The 19,870-nt window shown below is 38.2% G+C and overlaps 1 protein-coding gene across 2 annotated transcripts in view; it reads left to right on the forward strand.

Moving 5' to 3' along the window:
- The first annotated feature begins 596 nt into the window (after positions 1-596).
- The window catches only part of Flt3 (fms related receptor tyrosine kinase 3), an 82,337-nt gene continuing 63,063 nt past the window's right edge, over positions 597-19,870 (forward strand). The window contains exons 1-2 of one of the 2 annotated variants that reach the window (XM_027928736.2): positions 597-620; positions 18,498-18,619. In XM_027928736.2, coding sequence (XP_027784537.2) covers positions 18,512-18,619 — 108 coding nt within the window. In that variant the 5' untranslated portion in view covers positions 597-620; positions 18,498-18,511. Of the gene's footprint in view, positions 621-18,497; positions 18,620-19,870 lie in introns of those variants that run through there. The other variant, XM_071611587.1, reaches the window with a different exon arrangement.

The following is a 19,870-nucleotide window of genomic DNA, read 5'->3' on the forward strand; positions in this document are numbered from 1 at the left end:
GGGTCCTGAGCATCCTAGGAGATGGAGGGGGAGACAAAGGAAAGCAGTTCATAATTAAGAGCTACCAAGCATGGAATAAGACCCATAGAGCTGCCTGTGTGGGGCACGGATTCAGCACCCTTCTTGGGGTCTCAAAGATCCTCGCGCTCCACTAGGGAGGTCCCCATGCTCCGGAATCCGAACGAGAGGGCTCGGGGACTTCTGGGGACAGCAAAGCAGTCAGAGTCGCGGAGCCCGGGCAACTTCCCCGGCAGGACCGCGCCCTATCTCCCCCGCTGCAATCGGGGAGCCCCGGGCGCAGCTGAGCGCAGGCTGCGGACCGCGGCAGGCACGTGGGCTCGGCCGCAGCGCTGCGCCAGGCACCGGCTACCCGCTCGGCCCAACCTCGGCGCTCCCGCCTCAGCCCCTGCCTCTAGGGAGAGGGTTCCTCCCCCCTTCCACTTTGCACCAGTCCGAGGGAATTTGCGGTCGGTGACGCGCATCCTTAAGCGAGCCACCTGCAGCGCGGGGCGCGCCGCTCGGGGCGGCGTCGCAGGGTTGGGCTGGCGCGGCCTGGGGACCCCGGGCTCTGGAGGCCATGCCGGCGTTGGCGCGCCGCGGCGGCCGGCTGCCGCTGCTCGGTAAGGCCCTGCTCGCCTGCTCGCAGACCCCCGCAGTCCCTAGTGCGGCCCCTCGGCCCCCACCCTGCACTGGGGACCCGGGCGCGCGCCTCCTCCGGCCCCGCCGCCTCGCTCCTCCCCACGCTCGCTCCTTCCATCGCCTCCTGCGCCCCTCCTCTCTTTCGCGCCCTCCCGGCTCGCCCAGAACTTGCCCACGGCCCCAGCTTTTCCCACCCCTCGTCCTCCTCCCTCTTGCTAACGTCCCTCCTCGGGTCACTGCCGCGGTCCTGAGCGGGCCCGTACTCCACGGGCGGCCTCTCCAAGGCTCGGCGCCGGGTCCGGGTCCGGGGCCGCGGCGTCCGCCTGCTCGGCCCGCAAGGTCTGGCGGTGGGCAGTCCGTGTGAGTCTGCGGCCGCGAGCTTTGCTCCAGGTGGCCCGGGACCACGTCTGAACCGAGTCCTGGATACAGTAGACGCCCAGGGTGGGGGGTGACTTTAACTCTTCTTCTGAGGTTTTGATTTATGGGGTGAACTCTGATGGGAAAATTCTCCAGCATCCTCTCCCAAAGCGAGTCATCCCAAATAACGAACCCCACCCCCACCTAATTTCGGTTGGATCAACGACTAGTTACTTTGGAAATATTATGCAAACAAGATTTACATATTAAAATACCAGCCGCCCCTTCTTCCTACATTTTCTTCCCCCGAGATTAAACCCTAATGGGATTTTCAAGGACTTTTTGAGTTCTTCCTCCCAAATTAGCTGCTGGATAGCGTAGTTGTGATTGAAAAAAAAAAAAAAAATCTCTTTCCGATCCGGTTCACGTCAGTTTTCTATTTGGAAAGATGAGAAGGTTGAATCGAATTTGGTTTGACGAGACAGAGTTTTGGTAGCCTGGGAGCTCTGTTCCCTGTCCTAGGTCTGCAACCTTGGGACCCGTGCTCACCACCCCAGCCTTTTGTATCTGACCGACTACTGCTTCTCCTCCAGCTCCAAAATTGAAAGATTCCAACATGAAGTCTGTGGTAAATAGAGAAAATATTAGCAGTATGGCAATGCAGCAATTATTTCCAATAGTTTTATTCCCAAGTAATTAAGAATTATAGAGTAAGAAAATAAGGAGAAAAGTGAAAAAAAAAAAAAAAACCTCAAAGGTTACATTTCTTAAACATTTATCTTTACTAGGTAAATGTTTGCATTTCATATGTATAGCACAGTATGTTTTTCAGATTCTGCTAACACGAAAAGTTAACTTTCTGTTTTGTATGATATTAGTGCCTTTTCCTGTAGCATGAAAGACATTCTAAAGGTATAAAAGGGACCGGGGTTGTAGGTCAGTGGTAGAGCACATGGAAGATCAATACTTGGAACATATTTAAGCCACATTGTTTTTTTTTATATTTAGGAAAGATCTTAGAAATTTCTGTATCTCTTTCTCTCCAGATTTTTATAAACGAAGTTTAACTGGCATGCAGTAAATATGCACAAATCTTGAATACAAATCCATTAATTTTCCTATATAAATATACTCACATAACCACTATGGGGTCAAGATATGAGCAGCTCTAGCTCCACCCTTTCTCAATTCCTATTCTCAAAGTAGCCACCATTTGACTTGTAATACCAGATACTAATTTGCCTGTCTTTGAAGTTCATATAAACGAAGCCATTGTTATGCCCCCCTTTATGTTGTAAGCACTGCCTTTCATGAATGCCTATAAAGTCTTGTGGCATTGGGAGAATGGGCCTTATCTGCATATGCACTGACACTAGGAAGAGAGGAGCATTTCAGTATTTCAATAACTGTGATACTATCTCTTTCATTAGTGTCAGAAAATTCATATTCAAAGCCTTGGATTACAAGCTATATAGTAGTCATCCTTTGCTTTTCTTGCTTGTTTTAGCTTCTGGCCCAGGGAGCAATGAATCAGGAGAAGGTGGAGGGAAAGGATACTGGGCACAGATTGGTTTGGATTGGATGGGAGACTGGACCTGGTGAACTGTTGTTAAAGTCCCCTCTAACTCTACAAGTCTAGCTCTGATTCTGGCCATCTAGGTTTGGATTCCCTATTCACTTGTCTTGGGTACTTTGTATCTATCTACAGTCAGTTGTCCTCTTACATTTAACTGGGAAGTACTTGCCATCCACTAAAGAATGATCTACTTTTTATAATTAAAAAAGCACTCTCAGTAACAGTAATCTGCTAAGATTTTTTGTTGTTGTTGTTTAATTTGTTGTTGAATCACCTACTTAAATGAAAAATAATTGGGTGATGAGATATGAAATATGGAAGTTCAGGGTAGACTTCAGATCAGGAAAATAAAGAGAAAGCATGCATTAGGGAAAGAATCATTTTTACTTAACAAACTTTGTTGAATACCTATTTCTCTGCTAGGCATAAAGGGTACAAAGATGAATGAGATGGAGGTAGGGGAACTTTGGTATAAATAACCAGTTTATTCTGCTTAGCAAATGCATGGTATTTGCGTTTCCCCAGGAAAAGTGTTTTAGCAAGAAGCTTTCTTTTAGTTAGTTAAACCTTTCAAAAGTTATTTTTGTATGTTTTGGAGTGGGTGAAGGAGAAGGTAAAGTAATTCCAACAGTTACTTTGATCACCAAATATCTATAGATCAAAAATAGCATGCTTCAATGAAGAAAGTTTCAGCCAAATCAGAATAGGAATTCTAGGCATTTTACCTCCTAAAACTATTTACATATGGCTAGATTGTATTGAATGCCTATGGGAAAGAAAATGCTCTTTCATTTAAAGAAAAAAAGTATTGTTCCAGAGTTAAGTATGGTCACCTTTTGCCTTTTTGTTTGTTTGTTTGTTTAGTTGGGGATGTTGTTATGTTGCTCAGTTGGCCCCCGAATTCAACCTCCTGAGTAGCTGGGACTATAGGTACATACCACAACACCCAGCAAGAAACAGTTTTCTAAGCATTATCTATGATTCTTGGAATAAATTTGCTGACTACATTTTATTCTGGGAGAGCATTCCTGCTCCCTGGAGAAGCCCACAGGATGGATACACTTTTGTAGTATCTGCAGTTCTGTGTTCTCTCTCCTGTTTTCATTCTCTAATGAAACTCAGAAAGCAGTGTGTCAAGAGCTTCTATCACGAAATGTTCAAGATTGCCATCTTGCTGACTCCCCAAGTACCCACCAGACATCAGTCACCCTAACCTTTGGGTAAAGATTTCGATTTGACAAAGAAGAAGAAAAAAAAAAAAGCAAATGATCTCAAGAGTATTGCATTTTTTACCATTTTTTTTTTCTTGATTTCTGGAAGGGACCTTACAGATAATAGGAGTAAGAATTCAAAGAAGGAAGACTAGAAATCAGCTCAGCTTTCTTTATAGCTTGATCTTGCTACTCTGCTGTGTCCTCCGTTCATTCTGTAAGAGCATACCCTTGTGACTCTCATGGTAGGCAGTTGGTCTGAGCGATTTTTATCAGATGAATTTATGACCTTAAGTTTTCCCAAAACTTCCAAAAAAAAAAAAAAAAAAGTTTGGCCACCTCTCAGGTAGCCATAGTTATATGGTAGAAAGTTTCTATGTCTTTTGGGGGCTCCATGAACTTAAACCTAAGTGTTTTACTTTTTTTTAACGTAAATAGGCACACTACCTTTATTTTATTTATTTATTCATTATTTTTACGTGGTGCTGAAATCAAACCCAGTGCCTCATTAGAGTGCTAGGCAAGCGCTCTACCACTGAGCCACAACCGCAGCTCCAGTGATTTACTTTTGATCCGTGCTTTCCATAGTTGTATCCTCAGAGGTCCTGAAGTGAGGAAAACTTTAGTAGAAGTCATCAATGGTCGTTAATTTGACTCATGCAATATTGTTCTTTAGGTACCAACAGATGTGAAGGAAATATAAAAATAATATAAAGGACACAACCACTGTTCTTTTGTGGCTAGAGGAATTGCATAAGATCCTAAAAGAGGAACTCTTGGTATTTTTTAGGTTAAACAGTAAGAATTTTTTTTTTTTGCTGCTGTCATTATAGAGTCAATTGATAGCCAAGAATCCTCTGTAGAATGATTTACAGTCTACATCTAAAGCAGGACATTGCCATTATTTCTTTCAAATGCTGTGTTTTGGTGGTAAGATATTCACCAAATTTAGTTTTTATAAAGTTTAATATTTGAGATACGACTTTCCTAATGTTAAATATTCCGTTCCTGGAGGCAATGCATATATTAGGACCAACAACACAGTTAGGAAACATGTGCTTTTTACTGCGGCTGGCAGTTTTTCTGTTCTGAAGTTCCTCATTTGCAAAAAGGAGATATCTTACTTCTTCATCAGGTAATAACCAGAGCATGGCAACATTCCTTGTTAAGACAGGTGCTTTGCGGAAAGAAATATGTGAAGTCTAAAAAAAATCATTAGGATGCAGTCAATCAGCAGGATTTGATTTCCCTCCCTCCTTCTTTTCCTCTGTACTCCTTCCCTGGAGGCTTTTGAACACTCTGCATGCCCAGGACTTGGCTGAGGGTGTAGCAGGCTGAGGATGTAGCTCAGTGGTAGGACACTTGCTTAGGTCATGACGCCCTGGGTTCAATTCCCAGCACTGCAAAACAGAACAAACAAACAAAAAACCCCACAAATTGGTTCCTGCTCTCAGCTCACAGTCTAATAATGGAGGTGCCAGTGGGAAAAGGTCAGATGCACAGAAGGAAAATCATGGTGCAATATTGGAAATATGCACAGAGACTTAGCCTCTAATCCAAACAGAAAAGAAGGCAAAGCTCACAAGAGGATGATGCCAGGGTCATAGTTGGAAAGAACAGTGAGAGCTGATGGGAAAATCGGGGGTAAGGACATTCCCTGCAAATAAGATAGCAAAGAACAAGGTTCAGCGGTAACAGACATGGAGTAGATGGAAAATTTTTACACTATCCTGGGTTGCTGGGACACAATGTGTAGTCCCCAGGATTACAGTTATTATCATTTGTGAAGCTGTAATAGAAAATTGTTTAAAAACTGTGCAGTGGACTGGGGTTGTGGCTCAGTGGTAGAGTGCTTGCCTAGCATGTATGAAACACTGGGTTCAATCCTCAGCACCACATAAAAACAAGTAAATAAAAAAAGGGTATTGTGTCCATCACAACTAAAACAAACAAACAAACAAAACAAAAACAAAAACCGTGCAGTAGACAGCTTTAAAAAAAAAAACCAGGGTTGTCTGAACATCCTGTGTTATTTGTAAGGAAAGTTTTGGTAATATGGTAAAAGATTTGGACTTTATCATGTAGGCCAAGAGCCCCTGGAGGGATTCCAGGGGTCCCTGTGTCTGTTGTGTGTGTGTGTGTATGTGCATGCGCTTACTCGCCCATGTATGCATATGCACATGGGTGTTATTTTTAGTTATTTTTGGAGAGAAGATTAATTGTTTTCATCAGATTTTCAAAGGTATCTGTGACTCAAAAAGGATAAGAACCATTGCTGCCAGTTGTGGAGGGTTTTAAATAAAGCAGTTGTGTTTTAGAAAGGCAATTCTGTTGTCTGTGAAGGATGGATACTAGGTCAACCAGCCTATGTCGGGCAGGGAGGTTGACCAGGAAGAGGTTGGCAGTAATCCAGGCCAGAGAGGACCACAAAGGCTTTAGTTAGATCAAAGGTAATAGAGATGTGGAGCTGAGGGTAGATTTGAGAATAATTAAGAAGTCAAAGTATTGGCCTTGGCAGTTGCTTGGGTGAGGGAAGTGAAGGTGGGGAGGAGTCAATATGGCTTCTGGAGCTGGGCTTGGTGGTGTGCACCTGTAGTCCCAGCTACTTGGGAGGCTGAAGCAGGAGGATCTGTGGAGCCTGGGAGTTTGAGGATGGGCTGGGCAACATAGGGAGGGAAGAAGAAGGAGGGAGGGAAAGGAGGTGTGTGTGTGTGTGTATGTGTGGGGGTGGGAGCATGAAGGAGAACAAAAAAGTCTTGTGAGTGTCTGGTTCCCATGACAGTGGATGTGTTGATAATAACTCAGGGAGAAGGGTAGAGGTGGGAATGGGCTTAAGGAGGAAAAGGTGAATTCAATTTGAGTTTAAGGTTCTTGGGAGGCTACCCAGGTATGTAGCTGTTCACACAGAGGTACAAGAAGATGGTGAGAATTTACAGAGGAAGAACATAGTGGATGACTAGGGCGGATGGGACCTTAGTCTCTCATTTTCCAGAAGAGGAAAATGGGATGCAAAGAGGTTAAATAACTTGCTCAAATTTGAAGTTATCAAAGCTAAACTTTTAGAGGAGGTACTTGGAACTCAGAACTCATATCTCCAACTCTTACACGGTTCTCTTTGCCTCACAAGAAGACTTGACTTGAAAATGAAGTGTTTTCACATTCTCCTGTTTTGTAACATCTAAGTATGTAACTCTTTCAGTGGAAAGTAGATTTTACTTTAACCTGAAATTTTATTTTAATGCCAACCACACCCCCACACCCTTGCCAGTCCTCTCCCTTTAACTACACCAGTTTAAGAACTTTTTTTTTTTTACAATTCCAGTCACCCTTATTGCTCCAAATGGATTTGAAACTAGAATCTGGGAATTTCCACTAGGGTTTTGAAATGGATTCTTGGAAAGAACCTTAATATTGATGGTGGCAAATTTTCTCCTTTGGCCCTTTTAAAAATAAGGTTTGTTGAAGTATGGTTTTCATATAGTAAATTTTGCCTTTTTAAATTTTATTATTTTTTATTTTTATTTGTGGTACTGGGTATTGAACTCATGGGTGCTCTACTATTGAGCTACATCCAACACTTTTTATTTTTTATTTTAAGATAGAGTCTTGCTAAGTTTCCCAGGCTGGCCTCGAACTTGTGATCCTCCTCCCCTCAAGTCTATTGAATAGCTGGGATTATAAGAATGTGCCTCCAGGCCCAGTTAAATTTTGCCTTTTTAAGTGTACAGTTCTATGAGTTTACTTAAACTATTTGGTCCTGTAATGGTCACCATTATCAAGATATAGAACATTTCCATTCCCCCCAAAAGTTCTCTTATGCTACTTTGTAGTTAACCCTAACTTCCCATCCTCAAACCCTGCCAACCAGTAGTCTCTCTTCTGTTGCTATCATTTCTGCTTTTTCCAAATGGCATCCCAGTGGCTGAGGCAAGAAGACTGGAAGGTCAAAGCCAGCCTCAGCAATTTAGCAGGGGCCTAAGCAACTTAATGAGATCAAAATAAAATAATAAAATAAAATAGGGCTAGGGATATGGCTCAGTGATTAAGCGTTCCTGGGTTTAATCCTCACAATCCCCAGCACCAAAAAGAAAAAAATAATATAATTGGATTTTTTTTTTAAACATGGGATCTCACTATATTGCCTAGGCTGGTCTTGAATTCCTGGGCTCTAGTGATCCTCCCACCTCAATCCCCCAAATAGGTGGGATTATAGGCACCTTGTCCAGCTATGAGTGGAATTGTACAATATGTAGCCTTTTGAGTCTGTTTCTTTCACATAGCATAATTTTTGAGATTTATCTATATTGTGACATATTGGTAGTTTTTCCTTTCTATTGCTGGGTCATATTCTAATGTATGGATGGATGTTCAGTGGTTCATTTATCTATTAAGCAGCTGACTGGTTATTTATTTGTTCCCAGTTTCTGTCAATTATGAGTAGAACAGCTATAAGCATTTGAATACAGGGTTTTGTTTTGTTTTTGTTTGTTTGTTTGTTTTGTGGTGCAGGGATTGAACCCAGGGCCTTGTGCATGTGAGATAAGCACTCTACCAACTGAACTATGTCCCCAGCCCTGAATACAAGTTTTTTGTGAGCTTAGGTTTTGGTTTCTCTTGGGGCAATAACTAAGAGTGGTTTTTATGCTGGACTGTATGCTAAGCAAATGTTTAACTTTATCAGAAGCTGCCAAACTGACTTTAAAAGTGTTTGTGCCATTTTCATTTGCCCCAAGAATGTATGAGAATGTATGCAGTTGCTCAACATCATTGTGGGCATGTAGTATTTAGTTTTCTATTTTTGTTTTTACCTATTCTAGTAAGGTGTAACAATATGTCATTGTGGTTTTGATATTTATTTCCTAGTGACTAATGATGTTAAGCAACTTGCTTGTTATTCTATATTTTATTTGGTGAAGTAACTTCTAAAATATCCCCCCCTTTTTTTTGGTACCAGGGGTTGAACACAGAGGTGCTTTACCACTGAACTACATCCCCAGCCCATTTTATTTTTAATTTTGAGACAGCATCTTGATAAGTAATTGAGAGCTTCACTGAGTTGCGCTGGAATTACAGGCATGCACCACCATGCCTGGTACTGCCCATTTTAAACACACACACACACACACACACACACACACATATTTATAATAGTTGTAGATGGACACAATACCTTTATTTTATTTTTTTATGTGGTGCTGGGGATTGAACCCAGTGCCTCAAGCATGCTAGGCAAGCGCTCTACCACTGAGCTAGAATCCCTGCTCTGGCATTGCCCATCCTTATTGGGTTGTTTATTTCCTTACCATTGAGTTTTAAGAATTATTTGTGTGCTATGGATACAAATCCTTTATCAGACATGTTTTCTGAAATATCTTCTTTGGTCCGTGGCTTGTCTTCATTTCTTAACAACGTCTTGAAGAACAGAGATTATTACTTTATCAAGTCCACCAGTGAAGAAAAATTAACCTTAGACTAAATGTACTCTGGTCAGACATTACCAAGCTTCAAAATTGGACCTGAAAGGAACAAAATATTCACAACAAATTTAATTGCATACCAGAAAAAGTTAAAAAAATATTTAGTAGAATGCCAAAACATTGGACACTAGGGAAAATTCACAATGTCTAGCATCCAATTTAAAATTGCTAGACAAAGAAGGAGAAAATTTCAACCCATAATAAGGGAGTAAAACCAATCATTCAAAACAAACCCAGGAATGATATAGAATGTGTAATTAGTAAAAAAGAGTGTTAAATTAGTTCTTATAGCTATCTTTCATTTATTTCTGAAGACTGATGGAAGACAAAGACTATACCTGTTAAGTGGAGACATACAAAATATAAAAAAAATTACCCCAAATGAATTTTTAGAGATGAAAACTACAATTACACTGGACACGATTAGTAGCAGGTTAAGTATTGCAGAAGGAAAAATTAGGGAACTCAAAAGCATAGCATAAGAAACTATTCAGAATGAACAAAGAATCATGGACCTGCAGGAGAACTTTAGGTGGTCAAATGTAATTAGAATTCTGAAGGAGAGTAAAGAAAAAGAGGACAGAAGAAATGTTTGGAGGAAAAATTGCCAAGTCTGAAAAAAATGATAAACCCACAGCTCCAAGAAGTCCAATGAAACCCAGGAACATGACTTATGAAAAAAACTACTAAAGGCCCATTATAATCAAATTGTTTCAAGTGATAAAGAGAAATTCTTAAAACCATCCAGAGAAAAAAGATCATCCATTCAGCAGCTTGTCATAAACAATGAGCCAAAAGACAATGAAGCAACATCTTTAAAGAACTAAGGGGAAAATAACGTGAGTGTAGAATTCTTTATGTAGGAAAATATCTTTCAAAAATGAAGAAGAGGGCTGGGGTTGTAGCTCAGTAGTAGAGCAATCATCTCGCATGTATCCTGGGTTCGATCCTCAGCACCACATAAAAATAAATAAATAAAATAAAGATATTATGTCCATCTACAACTAAAACAATATTTTTTAAAAATGAAGAAGAAACAAGTACTTTTTCAGATGTACAAATATTGAAAGACATAATTACTATCAGACCAGCATAATAGGAAATGTTAAATGTAGACCTTCAGATAGTAGGAAAATAATACAAGATGAAAACCTAGATCTACACAAAGAAATGAAAAGCAATGGAAATAGTAACTGTATGAGTAAATATAGACTTTTAAAAACCCCTTTAAAGGATTATTAACTGTTTAAAACAAAAATAATAATAGTGTCTTGTGGATGTTTGTAACGTGGAGGTTCAATAAATAACAACAATGCCATAAAACTGTAAGGGGTTAAATGGAAATATGTATTGATGTTATGCATGAAAAGGTGTAATATCATTTAAAAGTAGACCTTTAAGGTAGGCATGGATGCTGCAGACCTTAAAACAACTATTAAAATACTAACATAAAAATAAAGGCATTGTGTTGTGTCCATCTACACCTAAAAAGTAAATTAAAAAATAAAATAATAGCAACAAAAAAAATCATAGGTATTAACTCAAGAAGGGAAATAAAGTAGAATTATGAAAAATTCATTTATTCCCAGAAGAGACAGGAAAAGATGAAAAAGGAATTCTGAATAGATGGAACAAATAGAAAACAAAGAATAACAGATTTAAATTTAATCATGTCAGTAATCTGATTACATTTGAATAACCTAAATATCACAGCTAAAAGGCAGAAATTGTTCAGATTTGGTTTAAAAAAAAGAGCAAAACCAAACTATATGCTACATGAATGAACTCAATCCAAAATAGATTAAAAGTAAAAGGACAGGAAAAAATTCTTTTAACACTTATTGAAAGAGTGAGTGGGGCTATAATTGTATCAAAGTATATTTTGGCCGGGTGTGGTGGCACGTGCCTGTGATCACACTGCTTTGGGAGGCTGAGGCAGGATCAAAGCCAGCTTCAGCAACAGCAAGGTTCTAAGAAACTCAGTGAGACCCTGTCTCCAAATTAAAAAAATAAATAAATAAAATAAATAGGGCTGGGGATGTGGCTCAGTGGTCGAGGGCACCTGAGTTCAATCCCTAGTACCCACCCTCTAAACAAAAGTATTTTTCAGAGCAAAGACAATCATTTCACAAAGCTGAAAGACCTGATTCATCAAAGTAACATGAGAATTCTAAACATTAGTGCATCTGATAACAAAGCTTGAATAAAATCTAATTGAACTGTGAAGGAGAAAAGGACAAATCCCAATTATATTCAAAGAATTCTGCACTCCTCCTTCAATAATTAATTAATAGAACAAGGAAAAAGAGACCAGTAAGATATAGAAGGCTTGAATAACACTATCAACCAACTTGATATCAACACATTTATAGAACATTTTATTCAATAACAGTTGAATGCATAGTTTTTAAATTTTTTTTAATTTTTATTTTTTTAGTTGTTGATGGACCTTTGTTTTATTTATTTATATGAGGAGGGAACCCAGTGCCTCACACATGCTAGGCAAGCACTCTGCCACTGAGCCACAACCCCATACTGAATGTATGGTTTTTTAAGCGTACATAATATGCATACCAAGATAGAACACGTTCAAAACTATGAAACAGGTTTCAATAAATTCTTAAAGATTCAAGACATACAAAGTATATCTTCTGGAAACAATGTTATTAAATTAGAAATTTAAAATAGATAATCTGGAATTATAATAAAATGGTCCCCAAATATTGGGAAACCAAACAACATACTTCTAAAAAATCTATGGGTCATGGGCTGGGGTTGTAGCTCAGTGGTAGAGTGCTTGCCTAGCACATGTGAGGCACTGGGTTTGATCCTCAGCACCACATAAAAATAAATAAATAAAGGTATTGTGTCTACTTACAACTAAAAAAATTTGAAAAATCTATGGGTCATAAAAGAGATCAAAAAATAAATTAAAATGTATTTTGTAGTGAATCAAAATGAAAATAGTGTATATCAGAATTTGTGGGAGGCCGCTAAAGCAGTACTTAAACAGAAATTTATATTATATTATTATTAAATAGTTAATTATTAAATTATTATTAGTTAAAGCACTAAACTATAATGCTATATTGCTATGTATTATATTAGCAAGGAATGAGGATCTCAAATAAATGACATCAAATTCAACCATGAGACACAAAAGGAAAATAACAAATTAAATCCCATAAAAGCAAAAGTAATAAAATAATCATAATCAGAGTGAAAATCAATGAAAAGGAAAAAAAATAGAGAAAATCAATGCAACCAAGAACAATAAAAGGTCAATTAAATTGATAAACCTCTAACTAAAGCAACCCGGAAAAAAAGAGCAAAGACACAAATTGCATATATCCAGAATGAGAGAAGCAACACACTATAGAATCTATAGATAGAAAAAGTAATATGAGGGACTAGACTATAATATGAGAGGCTCAGTGGTAGAGCCCTTACCTAGCACACAGGCAGCCCTGGGTTTAATCCCCAGCAATGAAAAACCAAACCAAAACAAAAACTTTATGTCCTTTCTTTGACAACTTCGATTTGATGGGGAAAAATTCCTTGCAAGACACACCACCAAAGCTCATTCAAGAAAAATGGATTACTTAAATATTGTTATAATTAATGAATTGAATTTGTAGTTTAAAATTTTCCTGCAGTGAAAATTACTGGAGCAATTGCTGTCCTTGGAGAATCCACTAAACATAAGGGAAAATAAAACTCCTTTGACATTCTTACAGAAAATTGAATAGAGGTTAATATTCCTTAACTCATTCCATGGGGCCAGTATTACTCTGATACAAAAGTTAAAGATATTAAAGAAAGACCACAGATGAATAACTGTCATGAATTCAATGCAGAACTTCTTAGTAATATTTAATAAATTGAGTTCAACAATATAAAAAAGATGGTACATCAGATTCAATAGTGTTTATCCTAGGAATGCAAGGTTGGTTAATATTTGAAAATCAATCAATGTGGTTTATCATATTCACAGACTAAAAAAGAAAGAAAGAAAGAAAAAAAAACACTAAGAAGCAACAGAACAGAACCAAGTCTATATCATCCTCTCAGCAGATACAGAAGAAATACTTGACAAAATTTAACATTTATTCCTGATAAAACCTCTTAATAAACTAGGAATAGAAGTGATCCTCTTCAAACTAATTAAGGGTGTTTATGAAAATAACTAATAATCATCCTTAATGCTAAAATGAATAAATATTTTTTCCTAAGGTCAGCAACAAGCATGCCCACACTATTTTCATTCAACATTGTACTGAAGATTCTAGCCAGTGTAAAAAGGCAGGGAAAATAAATGGGAAGCATCCACATTGGAAAGGAAGAAGTAAAACTGTCTTTATTTACAGATGACATGATCATCTATGCAGAAAGTTCTATGGAACCTACAAAAAAGTGACTGCAACTAACTAGTGAGTTCTGTAAGTTTGCAGGATGTAAGATCAGTGTGGAAAAATCAATTGTCTTTTTTATATGCTAGCAACCAACAAGCAGAAATTTAGGTGGAAAATACCAAAATAATATCCAAAAATATGAAACAGAGATGAAAGTGGGTGAGATCCACACACTGAAAACTACCCAACATTGCTAAGAGAAATTTAGGAAGACCTACATAAAAGGAGAGTTGTACTGTGCCCTATTTATGTATTGCAAGATTTGATGTTGTTAAATATCAGTTTGCCCAAATAATTTTAGACATTCAGTGAAAACCCTGTCAAAATCCCTGTTGATCTTTTTGTAGAAATTGACATGCTGATTCTAAAATTCACACGGAAATATAAAAGACCTGGAATATCCAACACTACTTTGAAAATAACACAGATAAAGAATTTATAGTATTTGATTTCAAGATTTAAAAAAAAATAAATCAACATTAATGAAAACAATGTGGAATTAGCATCCAGATAAATAGATTATTATAACAGTATAGTGATTCCAGAAACAGACCAGAAATATACAGTCAATATTTTTTACAAAGATACAAATATAATTCAGTGGAACAGCCATAGTATTTCAACACACATAAATGGTGCTAGAACAATTGGATATTCATATCTAAACATATTCATATGTAAAACAAATTGATCCATATGTCACACTGGATGAAAAGTTAACTCAAAATGGATCATAGACTTAAATGTAAAACTAAAATGTAAATGTAAAAAACAATTTAAAACCTAAAACTATATAATTTGTAGAAGAAAACACTTCTGATTTCAGATTGGGCAGATTTTTTTAGCTACAAAACCAAAAGCATGTTTTATAAAAGAAAAATGGATAAATCTTAAAAGATTAATAATTTCTGTTCTTCAAAAAACAAGCCACAGGGGGCTGAGGTTGTAGCTCAGTGGTAGAGTGCTTGTCTCGCATGTGGAAGGCACTGTGTTCAATCCTCAGCACCACATAAAAAATTTAAAAAAAGAACAAGCCACAGACTAGCAGAAAATATTCTCCAATTGCATATCTAGTAAAGGCTTATGTTCAGAATATTTTAAGGAAAAAATTCCTGGGCTGAAGGTGTAGTTCAGTGGTTGAATACTTGCTTAGCATGTGCAAGATTCTGGGTTCCATCCCCAGCACCTCAGGGTGTGTGTGTGGGGGGCTATCAAAACTCAATCATAAAGAGTACAAAGTTCAGTTAGACCGGAGGAATACACTCTGGAGATCTATTTTATAGCATGGTGACTATAGTTAATAATAATGTATAAAATAAAATGTCAGCATTTGATTTGATGATGTATTTTCTCTTTTCTGAGCCATTGTAGGTATTCCTAATTTTTTAGTTTCATAGATAGGTGAAAAAATAAATAAATGTCAAAATGTTCATATTAAAAACCACATTAGAGCCTATTAAAAAACACAGGGTGGCCTATGCCTCTAATCCCAGCGCCTCTGTAGACTGAGGCAGGAGGATCTAAATAAAATACAAAATAGGGCTAGGGATGTGGCTTGGTGGTTGAGTGCCCTTGAGTTTAATCCCTGGTACCCCAAACAAAACAAAACAAAACAAACAAACAAACACATTAGCTGGACATGGTGGTGTATTCTTGTAGTCCCAGGTATAAGGACATTGAGGCAGGAGAGAATCACTTGGGTTCAGGAGTTTGATGCCAGCCTGGGCAACATAGCAAGAGCCAAACACACACACTCCTCTAGCTCCTTGGTACTGGAGATTCAATCTAGGAGCACTCTACCACTGAGTTAATTCCCAGCTCTTTTTCTAAATTGTCCTGCCTAGTTTTCCCAAGTTGTTGAGATTACAAGAGTTCTTCACCATGTTTGCCTGACATGAGCCAATCTCTTAAACAAAAACAAAAAACAGACATGGTATTTTGAAAATTTCTAAGAAAGTGGATTTTAAATGTTCTTTAACCATAGAAAAATAAGTATGTAAAGTGATGGATGTGTTAACCTGTTTGATTTAAATAAGTCCACAATACATCCCTATGTCAAAACATCATTGTCCTCCATGAATGTATATCATTTTTGTCAATTTAAAAAACCTAGATAATAACAAAATAACCACATTAAAAAAGATTTGATTTGGGCAAAAATGGGAATAGACACACCACCAAAGAAGTTAAGGTATATCACAAGAATGCTTAAAATTAGCGCTGGGGATGTGGCTCAAGCGGTAGCGTGCTCACCTGGCATGCGTGTGGCCTGGGTTCGATCCTCAGCACCACATACAAACAAAAATGTTGTGTCCGCCGAAAAAAACTAAAAAATAAATATTAATAATAATAATAAAGCTTGTTTTCTAAAAAAAAAAAAAGAATGCTTAAAATTATTAGCCGGTAGGATAATGCAAATTGAAACCGCAATGAGATAGCACAGCTATTAGAATGGCTTATATTAAAGTCTCATACACAAAATATTGGTGAGGATGTGACACAACTGGAATTCCCATATGCTGCTAGTGGGAATATAGAAGGATATAATCTCTTTGAAAACAATTTGGCACTTCCTTTAAAAGTTCCACATATACCTATCATATGACCTAAACATTCAACTCCTTGGTATTTACCTAAGAGGATTGAAAGAATATGTTCATATCAACACTTTTACACCAATGTTCACTGCAACTTTCATTGTAAGAGCAAAAATGGAAATAGCCCAAATGTCTGTTAATAGGTGAATAGATTAAAATATCGTACAATATCTACATAATTGATTTGTACTCAGCCATCAATTTTGAACAAATTCCTTAACAGAGTGAAGGAAGCAAAATCCTTCTCCCTGTAAAGAAAAAAAAATTACTGTGTGATTTCATTTGTATGAACTTCTAGAAATTCAAACTAATGTATAATGACTGAAAACAAATTAGAGGTTGCTTGGGCTTGGGGGAGGGGAGGGTTACAAAGGGTCATGTGTGAACTCTGGGGTGGGGGGGTGAAAATCATCTTGAATGTGGTGATGGTTTTATATACACATGCTTATCAAATTGTATATTTAATGTGTATAATTTATCATGTTAATTATACTAACAAAATTATGTTTTTTTTACCAGGAGAGAGAGAGGGCTAGAGTTATGGCTCAGTGGTAGATACTTGCCTAACACATGTGAGGCACTGGGTTCAATCCTCAGCACCACATAAAAGTAAACAAATAAATAAAGGTATAATGTCCATCTACAACTAAAATTTTAAAAATAAAGAGGAGAGAGAGAAAAAGAACACTAAAGAGTGCCACAGGAAAAGTTCTTCAATTCTCTGAGATTGTCTCAGATTATAAGGAAGAAAGATGGTTGAACCCATATTTACCTACTGCCTCTACCAAATAAGCCATTCAAATCACAGCAAAAGATGATTTTAAAGGTACAACATATATTTGCTAAGATAGTAGATCTCAAAAAAGATGATAAGTTTGTGAGCTTATCATCAAAGATGATAAGTTTGTGAGCTGCTGGATAAGTTAGCTGGATTGTGGTATTCACTTTACAATGTATGTATACATCAAAATGTCATAAAGTATGCTAAAATATTTGTAGTTTTTGTCAATTATACTGCAATGAAGTTCTAAAAATATCCAAAACAAAGATATAAACATATAAAGATATAGGATTAACGAAGAAGAAAGTAAAATTTGGGAGCTTTGGACTGGGGATGTAGCTTGGTGGTAGAGCACTTGTTTAACATGCTGAGGCTCTGGGTTCAACCCCAGCACCAAAACCAAACAACAACAACAACAAAAATTGATAGCATTAAAGCAGCCTGCTCTCTACTGCTGGACCCCAGAGTGTAAATTGCCAGCATCAGTTCCCAGCACATGGGCAGCAGGCAAGAGAAAGACACCTTCTTTGGAAAATCTGACCAGCTCATGAGAAAGGACCCAACCTCCAGAGACAATCAGGGAACAGGCCACATCATGTGCTTAGAGCTTGCAATAGGCACTTAGTGCTTCATTCTTGTATGTGAGCAGACTGCCAAGAATTGATGGCTGTTTGGGGAAAACATCCAGATACAGTAAAAGGAGAACAGAAAGTGAAGGGGAGAGAAGGAACTAGAGAACTAATTAGAAAAAACTCTGAACAGAGGGCTATGAGTTTCTAGATTGAAAAGGCCTGCTGAGTACCCAGCACAGCCGATGAAAATAGACTTTCAACAAGGCACAATATTTTGAAAATTTTAGTGCAATGGTTATAAAGAAAAGACTCTATGAGCATCCATAAAGAAAAAAGAATAGGCCCGGCACAGTGGTGTACACCTGTAATCCCAGTTAGTTAGGGAGGCTGAGGAGGGCAATCACAAGTTCAAGGCTGACCTCAGCAGTTTAGTGAGGCTCTGTCTCAAAATAAAAAAATAAAAAGGACTTTGGGGTGCAGCTCAGTGGTAAAGCATCTCTGGGTTCAATCTCCAGTACCAAAAAAAAAAAGAAAGAAAAAAGAAAAAAGAACAGCTTGTATACAAATAATCAGTTTCTCAGTCACGCTAACCTCATTTCAAAAGCTTAAGAGCCACATGTGGCTAATCACTGCTATATCAGACAGCACGCGTATGAAACATTGCCATCAGTGCAGTTGATTCTGTTGAACCTCCCTGCTTTCCATACTTCTATTCTGATGTAAGGTAGACTTGCTTTCACAAAATTATACTTCCTACATGCTTTTATGTTGGTCAGTTTCCCCTGGTTATATTTTATCACTTTGTGCTAAGATAAAATATTTTCTTTTTTAAGGTGTGCATGTATAAACACCCTTATTTTAATTTTGTTTTACAGCTATTTTCTCCATAATGATATTTGAGACTATTACCAATCAAGATCTGCCTGTGATTAAATGTGTTTTAATCACTCATAAGAACAATGATTCATCTGTTGAGAAGTCGTCAGAGTATCCCATGGTAAAGTAATATTGAAATGATAGCTTTAGCTGTTTTTCTCTGGAGACTGTATTTTGTAAGCTGTTGGCTAAATGAGCTTTCCTTCTGATGTATTTAGGTGTGTTGTTCACTCACATCTGGTGCAGCTGTGGCTTCTGTACTCCTAGCTACTTGGTACTCCATTTCATCACAGAATTGTGTTCTGGCTCGGGGCATAGCTCAGTGGACATGCTTGGTACACAAGATCCTCTGGGTTCAAGCTCCATCACAGAGACCTCTGTGTGTGGGGGAGTGTGTATGTGTATCAAGATCCATGTTCTCCTTTTAGTGTGCATTCATAGAGGACACTGATTCCAGAATGAAGAAGTAGTGAGTATTTTCCTTTCTCCTTAGAGAGAGACCAGGCTTCTCACGAAGGCTGAATCCCTAATTTCCCACCTCCAATTGGATATAGGATTTTTCCATTGATATATTAAAATCCACTTAGTAATTTATTTCATTTCTGTTTTCCCCAACTTCCACTTATCTTTTTTTTTGTTGTTGTTGTTGTTGTTCCAGGGATTGAACCCAGGGGCTCTTAATCTCTGAGCCATGTCCCCAGCCCTTTTTAATATTTGTTTAGAGACAGGGTCTCGCTGAGTTGCTTAGGGCCTTGTTAAGTTGCTGTGCCTGCCTTTGGACTTGCAATCCTCCTGCCTCAGCTTCCCAAGCCACTGGGATTATAGGTGTGAGCCATAGCACCCAGCTTCTGGTTTATACCCTTGTTCAGTTCCCAAGCCTAAAAGCTGAGAATCATTTTGGACTCCTCCCCACTCTTTCACATTCTGTCAGCTACCAAGACTAACTAATTCATTTTAATCACCTCGTATTTGATCTCTGCCACTTCCCTAGTTCACCCCTTCATTAACTCCCTCAGATTCACAAATCTTTTTTTAAAATTTATCTTTATTTTATTTGTTTTTATGTGGTGCCAGGATCGAACACAGTGCCTCATGCATGCTAGGCAAGTGCTCTACCACTGAACCACAACCCCGGGCCCCAGATTCACAAATCTTAAGCAGCCTCTTCCTGCTGCAGTCATCTCAGATATGGCTGCCAGACTGGTCTTTCTGAGGCCCAGCTATGCCCCTCCATGGCCTGGCTCAGAACCGTCAGTGGTTTCTCATTACTTAGAGTGGGATCCAGATTACTCCCTAATCCGGCTTTGGCTCCTTCAAGTTCCAACCTTGTTTTTCATTATTCCTCTCTTTTATGCTATTCATCCAACATGAT

The sequence above is a fragment of the Marmota flaviventris genome, chromosome 4 (assembly GCF_047511675.1).
Source record: "Marmota flaviventris isolate mMarFla1 chromosome 4, mMarFla1.hap1, whole genome shotgun sequence".
In the NCBI taxonomy this organism is placed as follows: Eukaryota; Metazoa; Chordata; class Mammalia; order Rodentia; family Sciuridae; genus Marmota; species Marmota flaviventris.